The sequence below is a fragment of the Abrus precatorius genome, unplaced genomic scaffold (genome assembly GCF_003935025.1).
Source record: "Abrus precatorius isolate BTA unplaced genomic scaffold, Abrus_2018 Scaffold5, whole genome shotgun sequence".
NCBI classification, from domain to species: domain Eukaryota; kingdom Viridiplantae; phylum Streptophyta; class Magnoliopsida; order Fabales; family Fabaceae; genus Abrus; species Abrus precatorius.
The window spans coordinates 1,371,270-1,389,904 of NW_020874395.1; the positions used below are offsets into that span (position 1 = coordinate 1,371,270).

The 18,635-nt window shown below is 33.8% G+C and overlaps 3 protein-coding genes across 7 annotated transcripts; 1 reads left to right on the top strand and 2 right to left on the bottom strand.

Moving 5' to 3' along the window:
• Positions 1 to 208: 208 nt before the first annotated feature.
• Positions 209 to 6,517, bottom strand: LOC113867315 (alpha-mannosidase 2). 2 transcript variants are annotated; one of them, XM_027502564.1, is made up of 5 exons: positions 5,593 to 6,517; positions 4,894 to 5,043; positions 4,515 to 4,547; positions 716 to 3,467; positions 439 to 659 (listed from the first exon to the last, which is right to left on the bottom strand). In XM_027502564.1, the coding sequence occupies exons 1-4, from the start codon at positions 6,124 to 6,126 to the stop codon at positions 735 to 737; spliced, it is 3,450 nt and encodes a 1,149-aa protein (XP_027358365.1). In that variant the 5' UTR covers positions 6,127 to 6,517; the 3' UTR covers positions 439 to 659; positions 716 to 734. The 2 variants fall into 2 exon arrangements, with proteins under 2 accessions (XP_027358364.1, XP_027358365.1); XM_027502563.1 differs by having other exon boundaries at positions 209 to 3,467.
• Positions 6,518 to 10,069: 3,552 nt separating this feature from the next.
• On the top strand, positions 10,070 to 14,457 carry LOC113866979. 4 transcript variants are annotated; one of them, XM_027501844.1, is made up of 6 exons: positions 10,070 to 10,578; positions 10,924 to 11,182; positions 12,405 to 12,503; positions 12,678 to 12,892; positions 13,112 to 13,206; positions 14,020 to 14,457. In XM_027501844.1, exons 1-5 carry the CDS (start codon positions 10,178 to 10,180, stop codon positions 13,185 to 13,187), a joined length of 1,050 nt encoding a protein of 349 aa, XP_027357645.1. In that variant the 5' UTR covers positions 10,070 to 10,177; the 3' UTR covers positions 13,188 to 13,206; positions 14,020 to 14,457. The 4 variants fall into 4 exon arrangements, with proteins under 4 accessions (XP_027357645.1, XP_027357648.1, XP_027357649.1 ...); XM_027501847.1 differs by having other exon boundaries at positions 13,112 to 13,195; positions 14,020 to 14,365; XM_027501848.1 differs by having other exon boundaries at positions 13,112 to 13,195; positions 14,041 to 14,184.
• Positions 14,458 to 15,648: 1,191 nt separating this feature from the next.
• Positions 15,649 to 17,789, bottom strand: LOC113866978 (probable galacturonosyltransferase-like 10). Its single transcript, XM_027501843.1, has one exon. The coding sequence runs from the start codon at positions 17,705 to 17,707 to the stop codon at positions 16,571 to 16,573; it is 1,137 nt and encodes a 378-aa protein (XP_027357644.1). The 5' UTR covers positions 17,708 to 17,789; the 3' UTR covers positions 15,649 to 16,570.
• Between the last annotated feature and the right edge of the window lie 846 nt (positions 17,790 to 18,635).

Genomic DNA, 18,635 nt, shown 5'->3' on the forward strand with positions numbered 1-18,635 from the left:
AGACTCAGACATGTTTACAGAATTTGTGCAAGAATCTTCTTATCTAACAAGAGGTGGCAAATAACTTTTTAAAAATATGACCAGTTGCAATTAATCACCAATACTTGCGAGAAATGCAAATCGGGGACATTTTATAGAGCCAATGGATATTTAAAACTTGTTCCTTAATGTGAAATTTTGGAAATTCATTTTAATAATTGTGAATAATAATAATTTAGTATCAGTTGTGCAAATTGTTGAGCCCCCATCCAAAGAAGAATAAAGTCTCCTGCATAGATAGCGGTATTCAATCTGTACATGTATTACTAGTCTCCCTAAGGGACATGTTATACAATAACATTTATAAGTGGACTAAGCAAAACTCATCTTTCAACTGTTTTTAAGTCAAGAAAAACGTAAACAAATGCTACAGCAACACAATTAAGAGACAAGTAGCCGCAGATGCTATAAAACTCATCCATGCCTATATAACAGCAATCTACAAATGTCCACTTTCACGTTTCCTCAAACAATGCAATTGTAACTCCTCTTTGCTTGGACGTGTCTTCACACACGCTTCCTTACCTGCACCACCTTAAACTCAAATGTTTAAATGAGAAAACAGTCCAAGAATAATTCAACCCCCATCATGAATGGATCAGTTAGAAAAAATCCAGTAATAATTCATCTTAAACCAATCCAAGAATGCCCGAGGTTCAGCTTAAATCAGCAACAACAATTCAGTGACAAGTACTCTATTGCGGCCGCAACTCCAACTTATAAGCTTGTATTTCCATTGGAGATATTTCAACATGCCCCTCTTGTGCTATATATCCAAACTGCTCTGTGAATCCCATTACTTCAGGGTCTTCATGTAGAAGATTCAAGGAAGTTGCTTTAGCCTTCAAGACTGTAATATCCTTGAACATGTTGAACAGATCCACAGGGTCCTCAGCCAGATTAGTGCATTGTGATCTTCCCTTCCGGCAGTATGAAGAATCCCAATGTCGCCGGTGCAAAATTAGAGCAAATCTGGAACCTTCAGGTGGTTGCTGCAAAAATTTTAAAGGCTTGGGAACCTTAAAGTTCACTATGTGCAAATCACACGGCAAGGGAGTAGCAAGAGGAGAAAAGGATCTAGGTGGTGGCTTCACAGACATATCCTGCGGTTTCTTGGAGACAAATGCATGTAATGGATAGTTCAAGTGAGACCCAACACGGTGAGATAAAAGTGAAGGGCTGTAAGGGAAAGGGGTGGTAACTAAATTTGATGTGGCAGAAACATTTGTTTCCATGGTTATATGGAAGACAACATTCATTACACGGTTATCCATCACCCCTTGGCCCAGACCACGACCGTCATCTCTCATCAACCGGCGGTCAAGCATTATCTCTAGCCATCCATTTTTAAGGCTTGCCACACCTAACGATTGCCGAGAATGTACAGAAAACCGCCGACCATTCGATCCTTGTATGAATGCAAGAGAGGGCATTGGGTAGTAATTGCCTTGTAGAGGAATCTTATCATAAGTTTCTCTTCGGCTCATCTGAAATCCATTTAAGTCTGAATAAAAAATCTTCTTGCTATCAATATCAGTTTTATATCGAACTATCAACTCCCTATCATTGAAATCATGGCCAAGAAGCTCAACATGATATTCCTTCTCAATGACAAACCCTTGGACTGTACTCTCTCCACTATATATACGCGTGCTGTGAGAAATGGGGCCTTTCTCCCAAGTTGTCCTAGGATAGGAGTATACTTCCTGCATCAAAGGGCCCTCTGAGATCAGCAACTGCCCACCTTCTTCAACAATGAACTGGGCCTCACCATTGGGCTTAAACAAGTATGCCCCACCTGAACTAGAATACATACCAATTTCCTCATTTACAACATTTGGGGAACTATTTTTTAAAAATACCTTCTGCAACAAACCATACTTTACATCAAAAGTTAGTCTTTGATGCTGATTCTCAATTTCAGCCACATCAGCTTCTATTTTAACACAAGAATATGGTGTAGGACAGGCAACCGAACCAGACTTAGGGAAAATTTTCAACTTTGCAGGCCTGGCCTTTTCACATCCAACAAAGCCATTGGAAATATAAAATGTTTCCAATCCCATTGCAGGAACAGAAACTTCCCAGTAAAGTCGATGCCTCCCAGTAAAGATCTTGCTATTATGATACTGCAACTCAGGCGAAATTTGGCTTTGAACACAACTCCAGTTAGAGTCAACAACAGTAATGTCAGGACTGTCAACAACCACCATCACAACTTCTTCTCTGGTTTGCTCCAAAGGATTAAAGAAGACCACTGATTGGTAAGAACCCTCCCGAATACTAATCACTTTATGCAATGGTTGAGCATCATACTTAGATCTCACGATCATGGGCTCAAACTGGGAAGGACTTTGATCTAATTTATCATAGCGGATTCCAAGAAGTGCCTCGATGGCCTTAGACATAAAAATCTGCAGGTCCAGTAATGAAGTATGCATTCGGGTTCCATAGTCCATAACCACATGATCTTTTGCAGTACCAGTTACCCCATCATGATGCTGGAAAAGAGCTAAGTTCCTTCTAGCAGCAGTCAACTTATAGGAAAATCCCATTGCAAACTTCTCACAATGTGATCTCCGACAGCAGCCAAGTATTAGAGCTACCATCATTTCTGTAGCACGAAGTGTTTGTTCTAGTACCCTATCAACAGCCTTGAAGAAGGGCCGTGAAACATAATAACCACTCCAGTAGTCTTGTTGCCGATCAGCATAAGTAAAAAAGTCACCAGACAAAGAAGGAAAACCTTCAACTACACCAGATCCTATTTCACCAGGAGATGAGTAATTTATTCTCTCTGCTTCCTCACGCAGGGTTACAAAGTAGTCTTCCAGAGTACCAAACTTAGCCTCTGCATTCAAACTGGGGTTTGAATTGATATAATCAAACAACATTTGGTAATTTCTGAATTGGGCTTCTGCTTCATCAACATTAATATAGCGAAAATCATCTCCAAGGGGAACAAGAAGTGTTCTGGTCCGGTACAAAGTTGATTTTTTCCTATATTGATCCAGTAATTTAAGTGCTCTTTCCTGAACATTTTCCTGAGTGGTCTCCATAGGATGTTGCCCCCACGGGCATTGTTCATAAGCAAAACCCTGCATGCGTGCAAAGTCAAACTGACAACAAATAGCAGGCTCTGGACCACATGTATGAGGTATATCATATGAATAAAAGGGCATCATATGGACAAATATATCAGTTGTTTCCTCTGCATCCCAGCTTTGACGCCATACATATTCTAAATTCTTATGCCAGGCAAGCTCCTTCTTCAGCTCATAATGGGTCCTCTGGATAAGCATGTTGTCAAAACCCATGCGACGCAGAAGATATGCCATGGTAGATGAGTAACCAAATGGATCTATTGCCCAAGAATTCTTCGGAACAAACCCAATAGTGTCATTCAGCCACATATTTCCTTCTGCTATCTGTTATATAAGTGTCCTAAGATTAAGCACCATCACAAATATAATATACAAATCTCTAGAGAAAAATGATAATAGTCTGATATGAACATGAAATCACATTACGTATTACATGGACAGGTTGAATATTGGAAACATAATTTGCTCTTCTATTGAACGAATACCAAGTGCATAACTGCATATCCAAACTTGAGAGAGCATGTTCCATCAATACTGACTTGAGTTGTATTAAGAAGAGGTATGCTCTCTAGAATTTTACTTGATCAATATACACAGTACCTTTGGTTTTATGCGTTTAAACTTATTTGATATTACATATTACTGCTTGCAAAACAACACCATGCTTGGGATGCCAATTAGCAATTAGAATGATAAACTAAATTGAGAAAAGACAGCACAGATCATAGAACATTACAACAGAAAATAAGACATGTTTATCCAAATAAAAAAAGAGGAGCGATAAAAATAGATAGTTAAAAAGTTAAAAATTAAAAAATATAGATACACCTAGGAAAAGTAACATGTTTGGTTGAGAAAGAAAAAATTTACATCTAAAATATACTTTATTATCCATCTACCAATCATGTTATTAGACTGGATTAAGTTATTTAAAAAAAAAACGGAGAAAATAACATTTTAAATTTTAATCATCACCAGTATTATTAGGTAATATTAAACTGTATCCCAATTGACTAACTAAAAGTCCTAACTTTAAAAAAATAGCATACAAAAATCACATATTATCCATACTTAGCATGTCCCAGTATTTACATTTCAATCTTCAATACCTTTAAGACAGAATACATCACTTTTTTACAGTCATATAACAAGCCATCTCTCCAGTAATTTCACCGAATAGCTAAAAAAGTGTGCAAGTAATCATATCCTTCAGCATGCCAGCCAAATGCAATGCACAGTGATAAAATATAAAATAGGAAAACCTAACATAATTGAACTGTCCTTGTTTAAATGATGGTTAACTAAAAAATTGCAGAAAACTAAATAAATAATATATGCAATTGCAGTAAACAGAGAAAGCTTTCAGCATACCTGTTCAATTATAGCAAAATAATGGGAGTTGGCCTGCACATATGAGAAAGATTAAAAAGTCAAGTCTTCGAAAACAAACCAGAGACTACCATAATCAATTTCATTAACAGAAAAACTTTGACAAGGTACTTATTTAGACAATTATTCCATAAGCATGTTATGTCACTAGAGCATGTGCTTCATTAACAGGAGAGAAAACCGGAAGCTCCTTAAATTTAAAAAATTAGGCAGCAAAACAATTATGATGAAAAGTATCCCAAAACCAACCTTCAACAAATTCTCATTATGATAACTTCAACAAGAATAAAGATATCAACATAAAAAAAAAAAAAAACTATTGCTGTAAATAAGGTAATTCATAAAATCAAAATCACATTACCTCATCATTCATCACCCAGCCACCTCCAACAATTTCTAATTGCCCATGTTTAACCAAATTGATAAAGGATTCCTTTGTGTCCTCTGATGCATCCCTCCACCATCTCTCTAAGTACGACATCTCCTCCCATATGAACTTCCGGCGAGAATCCTACACAGTCCAATCATCCAGTCAATATCATAACTCAAGTTTCCCTCAAACTTATGACCAAAATCTAAAACAAAAGGAGCCACCTACAGAACAGAACTCACACACCCATAATCAACATTTTTCCCATTTCAGTGAGGCTTTTTTTATCTATCTTATCCCCTATACTACAATCTAACAATCCAATAACAACATTCATATTTACTTTAGGCAAATTTTAAACAGTGCCCTTAGACCACTACATAAGCAATTAAAATTGGAAAGTTGTGTCAAAAAATGTAATTAATAAACCTTCCTCCGTATTTTCCAATACAGTCGAACGTGTTTTTCAGAAATAACTTCCCACTTTTGATTCCTTAACCAGTGCCAAAATAGCAAGACCCTTACTTTTAAGATATACTATTTTTGCTATCACATGCAATGCCCCAACACACACACACACACTGATTTAACTAACTATAGTTACCTATAATTTCACGAATGACTAAACAATCAAGCAAACAAAAAAAAAAAAAAAACATAAACCCTTGAAAACCCAAAATCAGATTTGACCTTGCTAAGAGTTTGAACAATGGTATCAAGTATATGGCGGGATTGTCTATCATAGTATTCCTCAACAGTGAGTTTCCAACCAGGGTCATTATGGGAATGTGGCACGACAAACACCTTCAACTTCTCAGAGTCCCACTCATTCCCTCTATAAGTAACACTCCAACCCTGTTTCCACGCACCACCATCAACGTCCAAAAACTCAATCTTATCATACAAGGCCTTGGTTGTGATGTCGACAGAGGAACCCAAGAGGGTGGTGCTGTTCATAAGAAAGGGCTTTCTGGAGATGGGTTTGCGGACGCGTGAGGAACGCGCCCTGAAGTGCGTGGTGATGGGCTTAGGAACCCCAAATCGGAGAAGAATGAGAAGGAACAAGAAGAGGGAGAACAAAAGGCCAATGGTGAAGAAATTAGCAAAAATGAAATCTCTAAACACCGCGCGCTTCTTTCCCTTTCTGGGTATCTTCGATTTGGGGTTTGAAGATGGAAGGATCGATTGAGCCCAGTTTGCTCCGCGCCTCGTAGAGAACGCCATGTTTGGTGGCTGTGGCAAATTGGGAAGTGAAAATAAAAATAAAAAAGTGATTTTTTTTTTATTTGTTTCTTTTCACATGAAATGGTTGTGAGGATCTGAGGAGAAGAGTGGAAGATGAAGATGGGAAGTGTTGAAGATCAAGTGAAAAGGGTGGAATTGGGATGATGATAATGATGACGATGGATCATATTGATGAGGTTAAAGCTTGGAGTGTGTTTTGTGTTGTGTTTGAGAGTGTGAACCAAAAAATGGTGTAATGGAATTGGTGGGATATTTGTTTGGGAACTTTGGAAATGTCAATGCGTTGTTGTTGGTGGGATGTGGAAGCTGGCAAATGGCTATGTTGTGTAGTGAACTTCTCTATTTTGCTTTGCACAAAGACTTTGGAAAAGTGCTGCTGCGGTCCTCCCAAGGCATTGTCATGGCCACAAAATCTCTTTAATGTGTTTTTTTTCTTATATTATTTCGTGAAATTTAGGTTAATTTGTGTAAGTGTTTTGCTTATCAGTATCTTTAGGTCTAAGAGTGTTAATTAAAGACTTAATAAATATATATTTTTTATTAAAAATTATCTTTACATGTATTAAAAAATATGGAGTGAGTATACTTTTATTGTTTGATTTTTTTTAATTTTTAATTTTTTAATTAGTATATTTTAAGACATTGGTTAGATTGTTTTTGTTTAATAAGAAGTATAACTAATGCAACATTTTTATTTTATTATTAAACAGTCTTGTTATTAAGTACGTTAAGAGGATTAGCTAATGAACATTAAAAGTGTAATTACATGTTTATTTAATATTCTTTATATGATAGTTTACATCATAACTTTATAACATTTGTTAGAATAAATACAAAATATTTTGATAAGTTATATTAATAAATTTATTAAAATAAATTATTTTTATATGTTGTAAATAAAATATTTTTGTTATTTTTTAAATATAATTTAATGAATGTTTTAACTACTTAAAAGAGTAGCTTTTTCCTATTTTCTCTTCTTTTTTTTTAGTGTGTTGTTAATTCTCAATCTAACTTTATTGTAATTTAAATGTTTCTCGCATCTTAATTTAAATTATTTCCTTTCATGTGATTATTTCTTTTGGTGGCGCTTTTATAATTTGATAACCTAAGAATTAATTTTAGATTTATAATTTGTACGCAATAGTTTTTTTTTTCTATTTTTTGTCAACTTTTTTCTGATTATATTTTTGTCAAACAAATTGGGCCACCAAAGAATACAAGGCGATGTCAGTGCTTCAGTGTTTGCGATCCAAATTCACATTGGGCTTTCCCTTTGATCTACCAACGTGTTGACTAAAAAGTGTAATAATTTACTAACGCTGTAAAGAAAAGAAAATAAAATAAATGTATGTTTGAAATTATTTAATTTAAAATGAAAGTCACTTATTTGCATTGATCTGTATATTCTTTATAGGGTGAGTGTCTTTTATATTTTTCAGTGAAATTTTTATTTTCTTTGATCTACACTTTTGTATACTATTAGTTAGTATTTTTTTTGTCATATTTATTTATTTACTAGTATTTTGTAGAAAAATGCCCTTTAATTCAAGAAAATGTAACTTCAATTGCTAAACCTGTTAATTTGATGTTGCGTTTATTATTATAAGAAAGAAACTTTGAGGAGATTCAAGTGATAAATAGAGTTTCTTAATGCATAGGAGAAAGAAACAATATAATTAATTTTTGTTTTTTGATAACGAGATATCACCATACTATATATTAATATAAAATGGTGCAAATCTTAATCTGATAAGCACTACGATCTATCAACGTCACCCCAGTTGCTGCTAGCATCTAATCAGCCATCGCCACTATCATGATTCATGATTATCTTTCTGTTGAGCATCTATTCAAGATAAAAGATATTTAATTGCACACTAAACTATCAACGGTAATGCATAAACTTAATGAACTTTTTGTTCCATCATGTTGCATTTTATTATAACATCGATTGAGCTTAAACAAAACGTGGTTTTCTAGTGGCCCTTTGGTCTTAGCTAGTTTCTGCAGAGCCGTAAAAATTACAAATAATACATAAAAGAGAAAGAAATATTGACCATGAGATTGACAGCATATAGATTATCAGAAACGAATTACAGATTTATGAAGTGACTTATGCGAAGAGATAATGTTATTTAGTTAACACTTTCAAATTATAGGATAAGTTTAGGTTCACAATTTATCCACTTGAATGCGAATACTAACTTATTTTTAATATACTAAATTTGTGAATTTTAATTTTAAAAGTATAATTTCTCTGAATTTAAAAAGACAAATGTAAGAAAAAAGGTAAGTATTAGGAAAGGTGGAAAATTTGATGGCTAGAGAAATGTGTTTGAGACGTGATTATATATATATATATATATCTTTTATACATTTATCTTAAAAATATACTCTCAAAATTATAGAGATAAACTTTTATTATTAATTTTTTTAAGTATTTTCATGAAGTGAGTTTCATTTTCATTCATTTTTGGCACATTATGTTCGTAAAGTTATCACAAATTTGTGTAGGAAATTTTTTATAATAAATTTTAAATATGTAAATATGTGTGTGTATAAAAGATAAAACGCAGAATATATGTAAATATGTCATCTGAAAATGGTTATAATTATTATATTTGCTTCATACTATACTTCTTTTTTAAATGAGATACTATAACTCTTTGAAAATCAAGAAATTATACTGTACTTAGTTAACAAAAAACAGAAAACAACATGTTAAACTCTTTGAATAACTTGAGCTGAAGATGTTGTGTAAACCAAATAAGTGAAACGTAGTAAGCACCACTTAAAAAATGCAATTTTGGAGGGGAATTATGACCATTAATAGGAATAGCAAGAGGAAGATGATGAGAATAGAAGAGTTAAAAATAGTTATCTGTGGTGTTAAGTGTGTAAGCCATAATGAAAGGCACGTCCTCTTAGGATTCTAAGCCACACCCTCAGTGTGGAATATGGTCCACTTTCATGAACTTAGTGAGTTTTTTGGTGTTTGGTGTTGGAATGGGACCTACCTTAGATGTGTATTTCTTGTTTCCTTTTAATGTCATTTTGGTTCCTTATGCTTCTCTTCTTTGGTTCAGGTTCTTGAAATTTCACATCCATTTGGCTTTGTTAGATATAATATCATGCTCTTATTGGCTACAAGTTAAACATGTTTTGTTTTCTGTAACCTTTAATTTCGTGTTATCCTTTCTTTCTGTTGCCTTTTGTTCATTGGAAGAAAAATATATTTGATATTTAATTTCTTTTTTTTATGCCTCCCAAAAGTGATCTCAATATGTATTAGATATTTTTTCTCAACTAGCCTTCAGATTATGTTGCTATTGACCAAATCGTTAGCCGTGGCCCAAAGAGATTTCCTCAAATGGATGATAATCAACATTTAAAACTCTTTATATTCTTATTCATTGTAAAACTTTTGTTAATACTATTGATGTTTTTAAAGTAAAATGTAAATTTACAAAAATATATTATTAGTCTTAATTTATAATATTAATAAAATAGTCACATTCATCTATTTAAGTTGGAATAGTATATTGTTAAAACTCTTTTTAGTGAACACTTTTTTAATTACGGTTTTGTTAATAAATGTTTTTATTTTTTAAAATAAGTAATTAAAAATATTATAAGAAATTGTGCTAGGGTTAAATGAAAATTGTGATAGAAGTTTCTAAACAATGTTTTTATTTATTTTATAATTAATTTCTTAGTTAGTTTCTTTTTTATATTTTAAAGTTTTTAATAAATTTTAGTTAATAATTATGTTTTAAAATTTTATCAGCTATACCTTTGATTTGTCTTGTGATTTTGGGGCACTTAGGCAAATCCATAGGGTAACCGGTTCAGTGTTAGAGCGGTTGAACCGTTGAGTGGAATGGTTAAATAAGAAGTGGAAGAAAGAGAAGGTTATCGTAAATACGTAATAGTAACTAATGACAACGAACAATACTTGATTGAGAACATTGGGTGTTTGTGAATTGTGACCCACCCAAATTCTGAATTCTGAATTCCGATTCATTGGATGGCACTCTCGTGGCGACCCTTCACGCTCACCCGCATCACCGACCTGTCACTCTATCCTCTCCACCCTCCCAAGCCACCGCCACCGCCGTCGCTCTTTCTCCTCACCCGCCGCCGCAGCTTCCTCGTTTCCTGCCTCGTTGATGGATTCTCCGACGACGTCGTTTCGACCCGCAAGTCCTCCTTCGATCGCGGATTCACCGTCATCGCCAACATGCTGCGCCGCATCGAACCCCTCGATAACTCCGTTATCTCTAAGGGCGTTTCTCACTCCGCCAGAGACTCCATGAAGCAAACCATCTCCACCATGCTCGGTCTTCTCCCCTCCGATCACTTCTCCGTCACCGTCACCGTCTCCAAACACCCCCTCCATCGCCTTCTTTTCTCTTCCATCATCACCGGGTATGAAATTAATCTTTCCGAGGTTTAAATTTAATCATCCTGTTAGTCTTTTGGAGTTTTTGTGTTTTTGCCAAATTACTCTTTCAAAGGTTCAATTGCTGCTAAATTTGTCCCTCAAATGTTTGAAAATGTCATTACAGGGGTTATTTTGATCACAAATTAAACATTTGAACAGCTAATTTGATGATAAAATTTTCAGAGAATTAAAGTGGTGACAAAAAGGGTTTTCATGGAATAATCTGGTGAAGTATGTAGCTTTGGAGGGTTAATTTTTTATTTTTTTTCAGTTTCTGTGCCAAGCTTGGGTTTTTCTTTGGATTGAGTTTTTGGTTTTCTTTTTGTTAGGTACACGCTGTGGAATGCGGAGTACAGGATGTCTTTGATGAGGAATTTGGATATTTCAAGTTCAGAGGCCGAAGGGTTGGATTGTGAAACGACTTCTGAGGTTTTGGAGGTGAAGAGTGGAGGAGAGGGTGATGAGAAAATTGAGGTTGTTTCTAATTTGGAAAGTTGCAGCAGTAGCCCCCGAGTGTTTGGAGATTTGCCTCCTCAGGCTCTGAATTACATTCAACAGTTGCAGTCTGAGTTAACAAGTGTTAAGGAGGTAACCCCTTTTTTCTTAAAAAAAAAAAGATGGGTTTTCTGTTTAGTTTAATTTTTTCAATGTAATGACTGTGGAATACCTGAATTTAAGGTTGTCTTTCTGCAATGTTTGTTTGTGCTAGGATTTAGGAAGGTGCCTTAGTTGGTCTTGAGTTTGTGTAGTGGGGATTTAGGGGGAAAAATGACCTCACCTTAATGAGTGGCATGGGGGATTTATTCTTTGTGCTTGTGCCAATGGAGTTGGATTTCTAGTTAGTGTATAGGAACTTGGAACAAAGAGAAGACCTCACCTTAATGGGTGAATTGTTATTAGAGCCTGTAAAGCGTTTGCTTTTTATTGGCTTGCCAAGTAAGTATATTTGGCTTGGTATGGATTCGGCTGATAGTAATTTGGGTTTAGCTTCTGCTGGAATAGAACTTTGATTTTATCCCTGAAGGGTTTCTTTGGATGGAGGAGTTTCAAGGGAAAGGGAAGGAAGGAGGGATAATTTTTTATTCAGATTTTTTAACGTGTGTTCGACGACACACAATAAGAATCTGTATATAATAAGCTTTTATCATATATCAAAGGATATCACAAGATCCAATGCATTAATAATATTAAATGCTATAATTTTCAGTCAAAACTTACTATTTATGGATTTTTTTATTTTATATCCTTGAACACGTTAGAAAAAAGTTGATAGTTCTATATTGAGAAAATTATAAAATGATTTGTAAAATATAAACAGTGGATGATTGGAACTTGGAAGGTTATGTGATAATAATCTTTCATCGTAGTTGTCTCAATTTTCAAAATTTCTTCAAAGAAGAGGAATGTTTACTTAAAATAAAGGAAAAAAGTTACTCCATCCTTCGCCACTCCCTTCCTTCCAAACTCCTCCATCAAAACATGACCTTAGCTTAAAGTATAAATAATGACATTTGCTTCCACAACCTGGAATGTTGTTTAGGGAAACAACACAGTGGAAGTTTCTTTCCCCAAGAATGAAAAGGAATGCCGCTTTTGGCTTCTTAAGGCTTAATGCCACATTATTAAATGCGATGCAATGGCCTAATGGTAAGGGAGGCACCGATTTTATTTTTAAGTCCAAAAATTGACTTTATTTTTTCCCTCTGCAGTCCATACTCCAAAAGAAGTAGTTTTATTACTCATATGCTATTGTTTAAAAGGATAGCTTAAAGAGTTGAAAGTAATGTGCGGATGTTGCATTTTATTTCAGGAGCTGAATGCTCAGAAGCAGGAAATGCTGCAATTAGAATATGACAGGGGAAACCGGAACAATTTGTTGGAATATCTACGGTCTCTGGATCCTGCTATGGTAATGCCTCGCTGCTTCTGTTTAATTTATACTCGCTTGCAATTTGAAAGTGGTGCTTTTAAGTTAGATAGCAAAAGTCCTGCTCTCCCCTCTCTCTCTCTCTCTCTCTCTCTCTCATTACTTGTAGGTTTATTTTGCTTTGGGAATTATTTCGTTTATAACTTGTCTTTACAGGTAACTGAGCTGTCTCGGCCTTCGTCAGTGGAAGTGGAGGATATTATTCACCAACTTGTTCAGAACATATTGAGAAGATTCTTTGTGGATGATGCTAGCTCTAGTTTTATGGAACAATCAGTAGAAGGAAACATAGACAATCAGTTAGACAGTGGTGATGAGTTTAGTGATAAAGTAGCCACTTCTCGTGATTATCTGGCAAAGTTGCTTTTCTGGTTAGTACATATCATTCTCATTACCCTCCAAAATTTTTTGCTTAAATCTTGAGTCCATATCCTCGATTATAAACATGACCCTGAAATTTGTCCATACATTTCTTAAGCACATAAATACATACTTCCCTCGTTCTCCCTAATCTATTGAATCCTTGTTTCTTTAGCCTGTGAAGTCCTTATTTGTGCCTAATCACATTGAGGTTTTTTTTCCATTTGCAGGTGTATGTTATTAGGTCATCACTTAAGAGGGTTGGAAAATAGATTGCATCTGAGCTGTGTTGTTGGACTGTTGTAGAGAAGAAGGTGATAGACATGTATATTCTTCTCGTCCTCTTTTTCTTTTTCTCCCTCCCCCTTTCCATAAATTTTTTTCTATTACAGTAGTACTATTTAATGAAAAACTGAAAATGTGGAATAATCACCTCACTCCTTTCTTTTAGCATTCCTTCCCTTGATTCATCATACCAAGCATTAAAGCATACGACATTGTAAAACCTGGTGCCGTGTCGTGTCTATGCTTGTGCGAATAACGTGGTTAAGGGAAGGCTAACAGAATGCCTTACATTTGAAACAAGATGGATCTAAATAGAGCACCATTCTCATTTTACTCAGAATGATGCGCAAGGAATTTTGAATCAATTTAAGACCTGTGCACGTGTGTGTCTGATTGTCTGTCTATATAGAGGGTGTATCAGTTGAGAGGAATTGATGTCAATCATTTTACTTAGATGCTTAAGGTTAAGTTGAACTAAATCATTCATGTAAGAATGAGTAGTCAAGTGTAGCTCCTCATCGTTCAGGACATACTCCCTCCCCCTTTGTTGCTTTTGTGTTGATGAGGGCTTATGTGACTAACCGGGGTTACCATGGTAACAAATTTGTTAAGAGACTTGGGAGTTATCGGTGATGCAATGCTACAGTGGCTACTGAATCATCACTGCTGCATCTAATAGCACCTTTGATAAAGCTTAATTTTGGTGACGTTCATTTATTTTACATAATCTCTCTTACTAAGTTGAAAAAAAAAAAAGTAATATTTCTTCAACATAAGTTAAACCAAACAAGTACTCGAATAAAGATTTTCCTTGTGCAAGAAAATGGGGGTGAAGTATTTACTTCTGTTGTAGCTGAGCTAGATATGCTGGCAGATGAAACGGATGATAGACGTATGCATTCCCTTGTGACATGGACTGCGATCATGCGTCAATGTTGGGCTGAATCCAACTCCAGATGCAACTTCAAACTCTCGCGAAGCAAAGCTTTTGTACATTATTATTATTCTCCCCTTAAGCCTAAGAGAAAAAATAAATAAAAACTACCATGCACAAGTTGTTGAAGTGGAATGATGTAATTACTGCATCTTTGTTATAAATTCTCCACTCGAAAACTTCAACGTCATAAATAAGAAAGGAAGGGGGTGTTTGGAAGCATTTTGTACAAATTTTATTATAAGAGCGATCTGTGACATTTTTGGTAAGTTTTTCTGTTTAATTTGTTTCAGCTAGATTTACGACTGAACTTGTGATATAAATTCTCATGTAAGTAAGTGTTATATTAAGCCATTTAAACACGCCTGGCCTTTTTTTATTTGTTTCTATGAAATTTAAGCGGAAAGAAGTGTGATGGAGAGAAGAGGAGATAAGATTAGAGACGTCTCTAAGACTTTAAAGTAACAAAATGAACCAAACACCATTATAAATTGAACCAAACCATACGATTATTAACACAAGACGTGGGTGATGTATCTGGAAACAAAAAGTAGGGATGAAGTGTAAGTTGAGGTAGGTTCTACTATTTTATTTGTCTCCATTAGACAAAGAAATTAATAGAAATGTTCCAAACAATTTTTCTAACGGGAGTTTAAGAATATATAATAAGAATTTATATATAATAATTTTTTATAAAAAATTACAAGATATCTCAAGATTTAATATGTTGATCACATTAAACTCCAAAAGGTATTTATACAAAAGATTAAAAAAAAGAATACGTTACATCGACAACAGAAAACATGCACAAGTTTCATTTTTATAGATTTTCTTGGCATTATCAATAATCTAGAGGGCCAAACTGTATTCCAATATATCATGTTATTTCAACATATAATTGACTAAATTTATTTTGTATGTAAAAGTTTGGCTTGATTATTATTTTTGGTCTTTCTTTGTGATTTTGGTCTATATTTTTTTAGCAAACCGAATTCTTTTAGTTTTAAAATCAATCAAATTTGGTCCCTCCCATCAATTTTGTCTACTTCAAATCCTCATATTATCATTTTCTATTGGAGTGTTTGACGGTTTATGATGCATTTGCGATATGAAATTATTTTGAAGGTTTATAATCAAGAAACTAAGAAAAAAATTTGATAACATTTGAAAAATTTTATAAGATATGATATTATGGTTTGAGGATTTTCTTTTTATTTTGGATTTGATTTGATATTTTGATTAGTATTTTTTTAGTGGAAGACAAGTTAATTTATTCAATTTGTAAAAATTCTAAATAAAAAAATTGTATTTTTTTCTAATTTTGTTTAATTTTAATATTAAAGAAATTTAATTGGATACGAAAGCTTAAAAGACCAAAACTATACATAATCCAAACGAGAGGGATGACAAATACAATTAAACTAAAAAATTATGAGTTTTTGAAAAAAATTATTTCATAGAATACAAGATATCAATTATCAATAAGAGAGGTTTTGGTAAATGAAATTGAAATTATAGTTTAAAATTGTAATTTTAATTCTAATTTTGTCAAAATTAAACTTGATTTGAAATCATAATTTATTTTTGAGTTGTGCATATAATAGGAGCATGTAGTAATGATTTTAAGTTGAATTTCAATTTTATTTTAATACCTTTAATCAAGGTTTATCATGGATAAAATTAGTTTAAGTTTGAATAATAATATAAAAAATAATCTATAATGATGATTGAAAAAGTGGGACAAGGATTGGTAGAGGTGGCATAATAATGATAATGATGAAGAGATGATATTAGCACTAGCAACGCCGCTAATAATAATAGTAGGAAATGAAATGAAAATGAATAGTTGTGGAAGAGATGAGAATAGTGCAGTTGACTATTCTTTTCTTTGTAACAACATGTCGGTTTTGTTAACTATTACATTAAATTATATTTAAAATTTTATAAATACATTTTTTTGGTAAAAAAATAGATTTAAATTTTTTTTAACTATTACTCTTAGGATATTGGTTTGCCAACTTTATTGGTGCACAGAGAACTTAGGTATTATCCAAATACAGCATATGATGTATATTTTCTTTAGCCAATGTCTAATTTAGCTTTTGTTTTGCAGAGCCACATTTGGGTCAGACATTGTTATATTGTACTTGATTGTAGGATCATAATATTGTATGATCATAATTGATCTTCAACACGTTTCTCTTCATTTTCATCTTTTCTTTGTGAGAAAGGGCTGTTACCCACACTACACTCTTGTATTTCCTTTATAGTAGTAATGAATTAGACCCACATCCTCTTATAAATAATTTATCCAATTGTGCATCAACATGATCCACATGATATTGTGTTACTGTACCACCGAAAATGTATCAACAAACAGTACAAAATTTTCTGCTTGTTCTGTCTGTGCATATTAACAAAATTTTCAATACAAATGAATCAGAATTTACCAATATAAAATTTTTATGTCCTAAAATGATGAATGTGTTGTACCAATAGCAATTCTCTTATGGTGGTAGTGATGATGTGTATGGTGATGTTGTATGTAGAGATCATAAGGTGCCCACAGAAAGTCAACTGAGCAAGGCTTCTTGGCATCAAACCTTGTCCATGGTTTCCCTTTACCACTCCAATGTAGCAAACTAACTGGACCAGGATGCAAAGTCCTGCAACTATTTCTAAGATTTTCCCCTCCAAGACCGTGTTGGTTCCATCTATGTTCAATAGCCTCAACATCTCCACCAAAAACCAACAAGAAAGGAGGGAGTGAACCCAACTTATAAATCCTTCTCTCCTTCTGAATTTCCATCCATTTCTCTATCCTCCTTGTGTACTCACCCTCTCTCCACCTTACCAAATCCATTATCATCACCCCTGTGTTGAAATAACAAGGCCTTTTCCCTTCAAAAACCTCAGAAAACTCAGAACTTGACCAAAATTCATAGGAAAAATATCTAGTGAAGTTTGCATGACAATACTCTGGAGCACCAATGACTCTTGACCCAGTCAGTGAAACCTTCCACAGCTCTTGAATGTCATCAACAACTATAACATCAGAATCTAAATATATAACTCTTTCAATGCAGTGCTCAAGCAAATCAGCCAAGTAACTTCTTGCATAGTTCAAAGGGTTGTCAAGTGCTTCCCTTATTGAAGGTGATATGAGATTATCGACTAAACTTTCCTTGAACATATATACTTTGAATCTCAAGGAAGGAAAAGAGGATGTAACAATCCTATCAAACTCTTCCTTGTTCTCCATTCTTGCATCTGATGCAATGAAATGAAAGAATAGATTTTGAGGGCATGAAGTGTGTTTAAGAACAGAATGAACTGCAGCTATAGATCCTCTTAGGTAGTACCAATCAATGGTCATGGCAATGTGAACAAGTGATGGGTCACATACCATTTGCACATTGTTTCTATCAACTAGAGTGCAGCTTTGTTGGTTTCTGTATTCTGGGGCCTCTTTAAATTGCATAAAGGAATCAACTTTAACCTCAGTTTCATAACCATTGTTGGCAAAAGATCTAATAGCATTGGCTTGAAAGAGAAGCACACAAGCTGAGAACACAACCACAAAAATAATTGATCTAGAAAGAAGCATCAGAACCTTTATATTTGGACCAAAACAGGTGAATTGAAAGAACAAAAAGAATCAAGAAAAGTGAAGATGAGAGATATTTGGATTCAACAATGTAAGAGAAAAGTCTAACTGTATATATACACATAAATGAAACACTAGAATGGAAACGCGTTTGTTATGATGTCATGTGACCACGTTAGAAATTTCAGCGGCTATGGTTGATAATTAGGCAATTAGGAACCTTCTTATGTGTTTCTATGAATGTGCCTTTGAATTATTCTTTGATGAAAAAGGTGAAGAAAAATATTCATTTAACCTTGGATGCTTAAATGATTCCACTTTCGGTTCAGTTAATAGTACATTGAAGACACATATACCATTGTGACCACGTGCTTTTAATTCACACGCATATGTTTATTGAATTCAACATATACTTAAATAGTCCTCGGTTGGCTACACGCACCGAACATGTCTAAGTTCAATGTTATTTTAATCATTTAAAAAATAAAATAATATATATATATATATATATATTATTTTAATAATTTAAGCAACCCTCACCATTCTTCTTTTTCCCTCGCCTATTTTCTTCTGTCTCATACATGTAAGTTTGGTTATTTTTGTACTTTTAAATTTATACCCTCTCCAGCAAAAAAAAAAAAAAACTATTGTGAATACAAGACACAGTAACTATAAAATATTATAATATTTTATAACTATTGGATAGCATGTGCCATGTTCTTTTAAGGGGAAGTGATAATTCTTTGCTAACTGGTTGAATTGTCTATAAATGATATTTGAAAATAAAATCATAGCAATTAAGTAAATTCTAATATACACAATGTTTGAGTATTTAACATGTCTGTAATATTTGTTGTGCGTATACCAAAAAAAAAGTTTAAAATAAATAAATTACAAATATATATCATCAATTTTTAGTGATTTAAAT

Coding starts and splice junctions, on each gene's coding strand:
- LOC113866978 (XM_027501843.1), bottom strand. CDS start 17,707: ATGCTTCTTTCTAGATCAATTATTTTTGTGGTTGTGTTCTCAGCTTGT.
- LOC113867315 (XM_027502563.1), bottom strand. CDS start 6,126: ATGGCGTTCTCTACGAGGCGCGGAGCAAACTGGGCTCAATCGATCCTT. Junction 4,548..4,893: donor GCTGGGTGATGAATGATGAG/GTAATGTGATTT, acceptor TCATATGTGCAG/GCCAACTCCCATTATTTTGC. Junction 3,468..4,514: donor ATTTTGCTATAATTGAACAG/GTATGCTGAAAG, acceptor CTTATATAACAG/ATAGCAGAAGGAAATATGTG.
- LOC113866979 (XM_027501844.1), top strand. CDS start 10,178: ATGGCACTCTCGTGGCGACCCTTCACGCTCACCCGCATCACCGACCTG. Junction 10,579..10,923: donor TTCTCTTCCATCATCACCGG/GTATGAAATTAA, acceptor TCTTTTTGTTAG/GTACACGCTGTGGAATGCGG. Junction 11,183..12,404: donor AGTTAACAAGTGTTAAGGAG/GTAACCCCTTTT, acceptor ATTTTATTTCAG/GAGCTGAATGCTCAGAAGCA.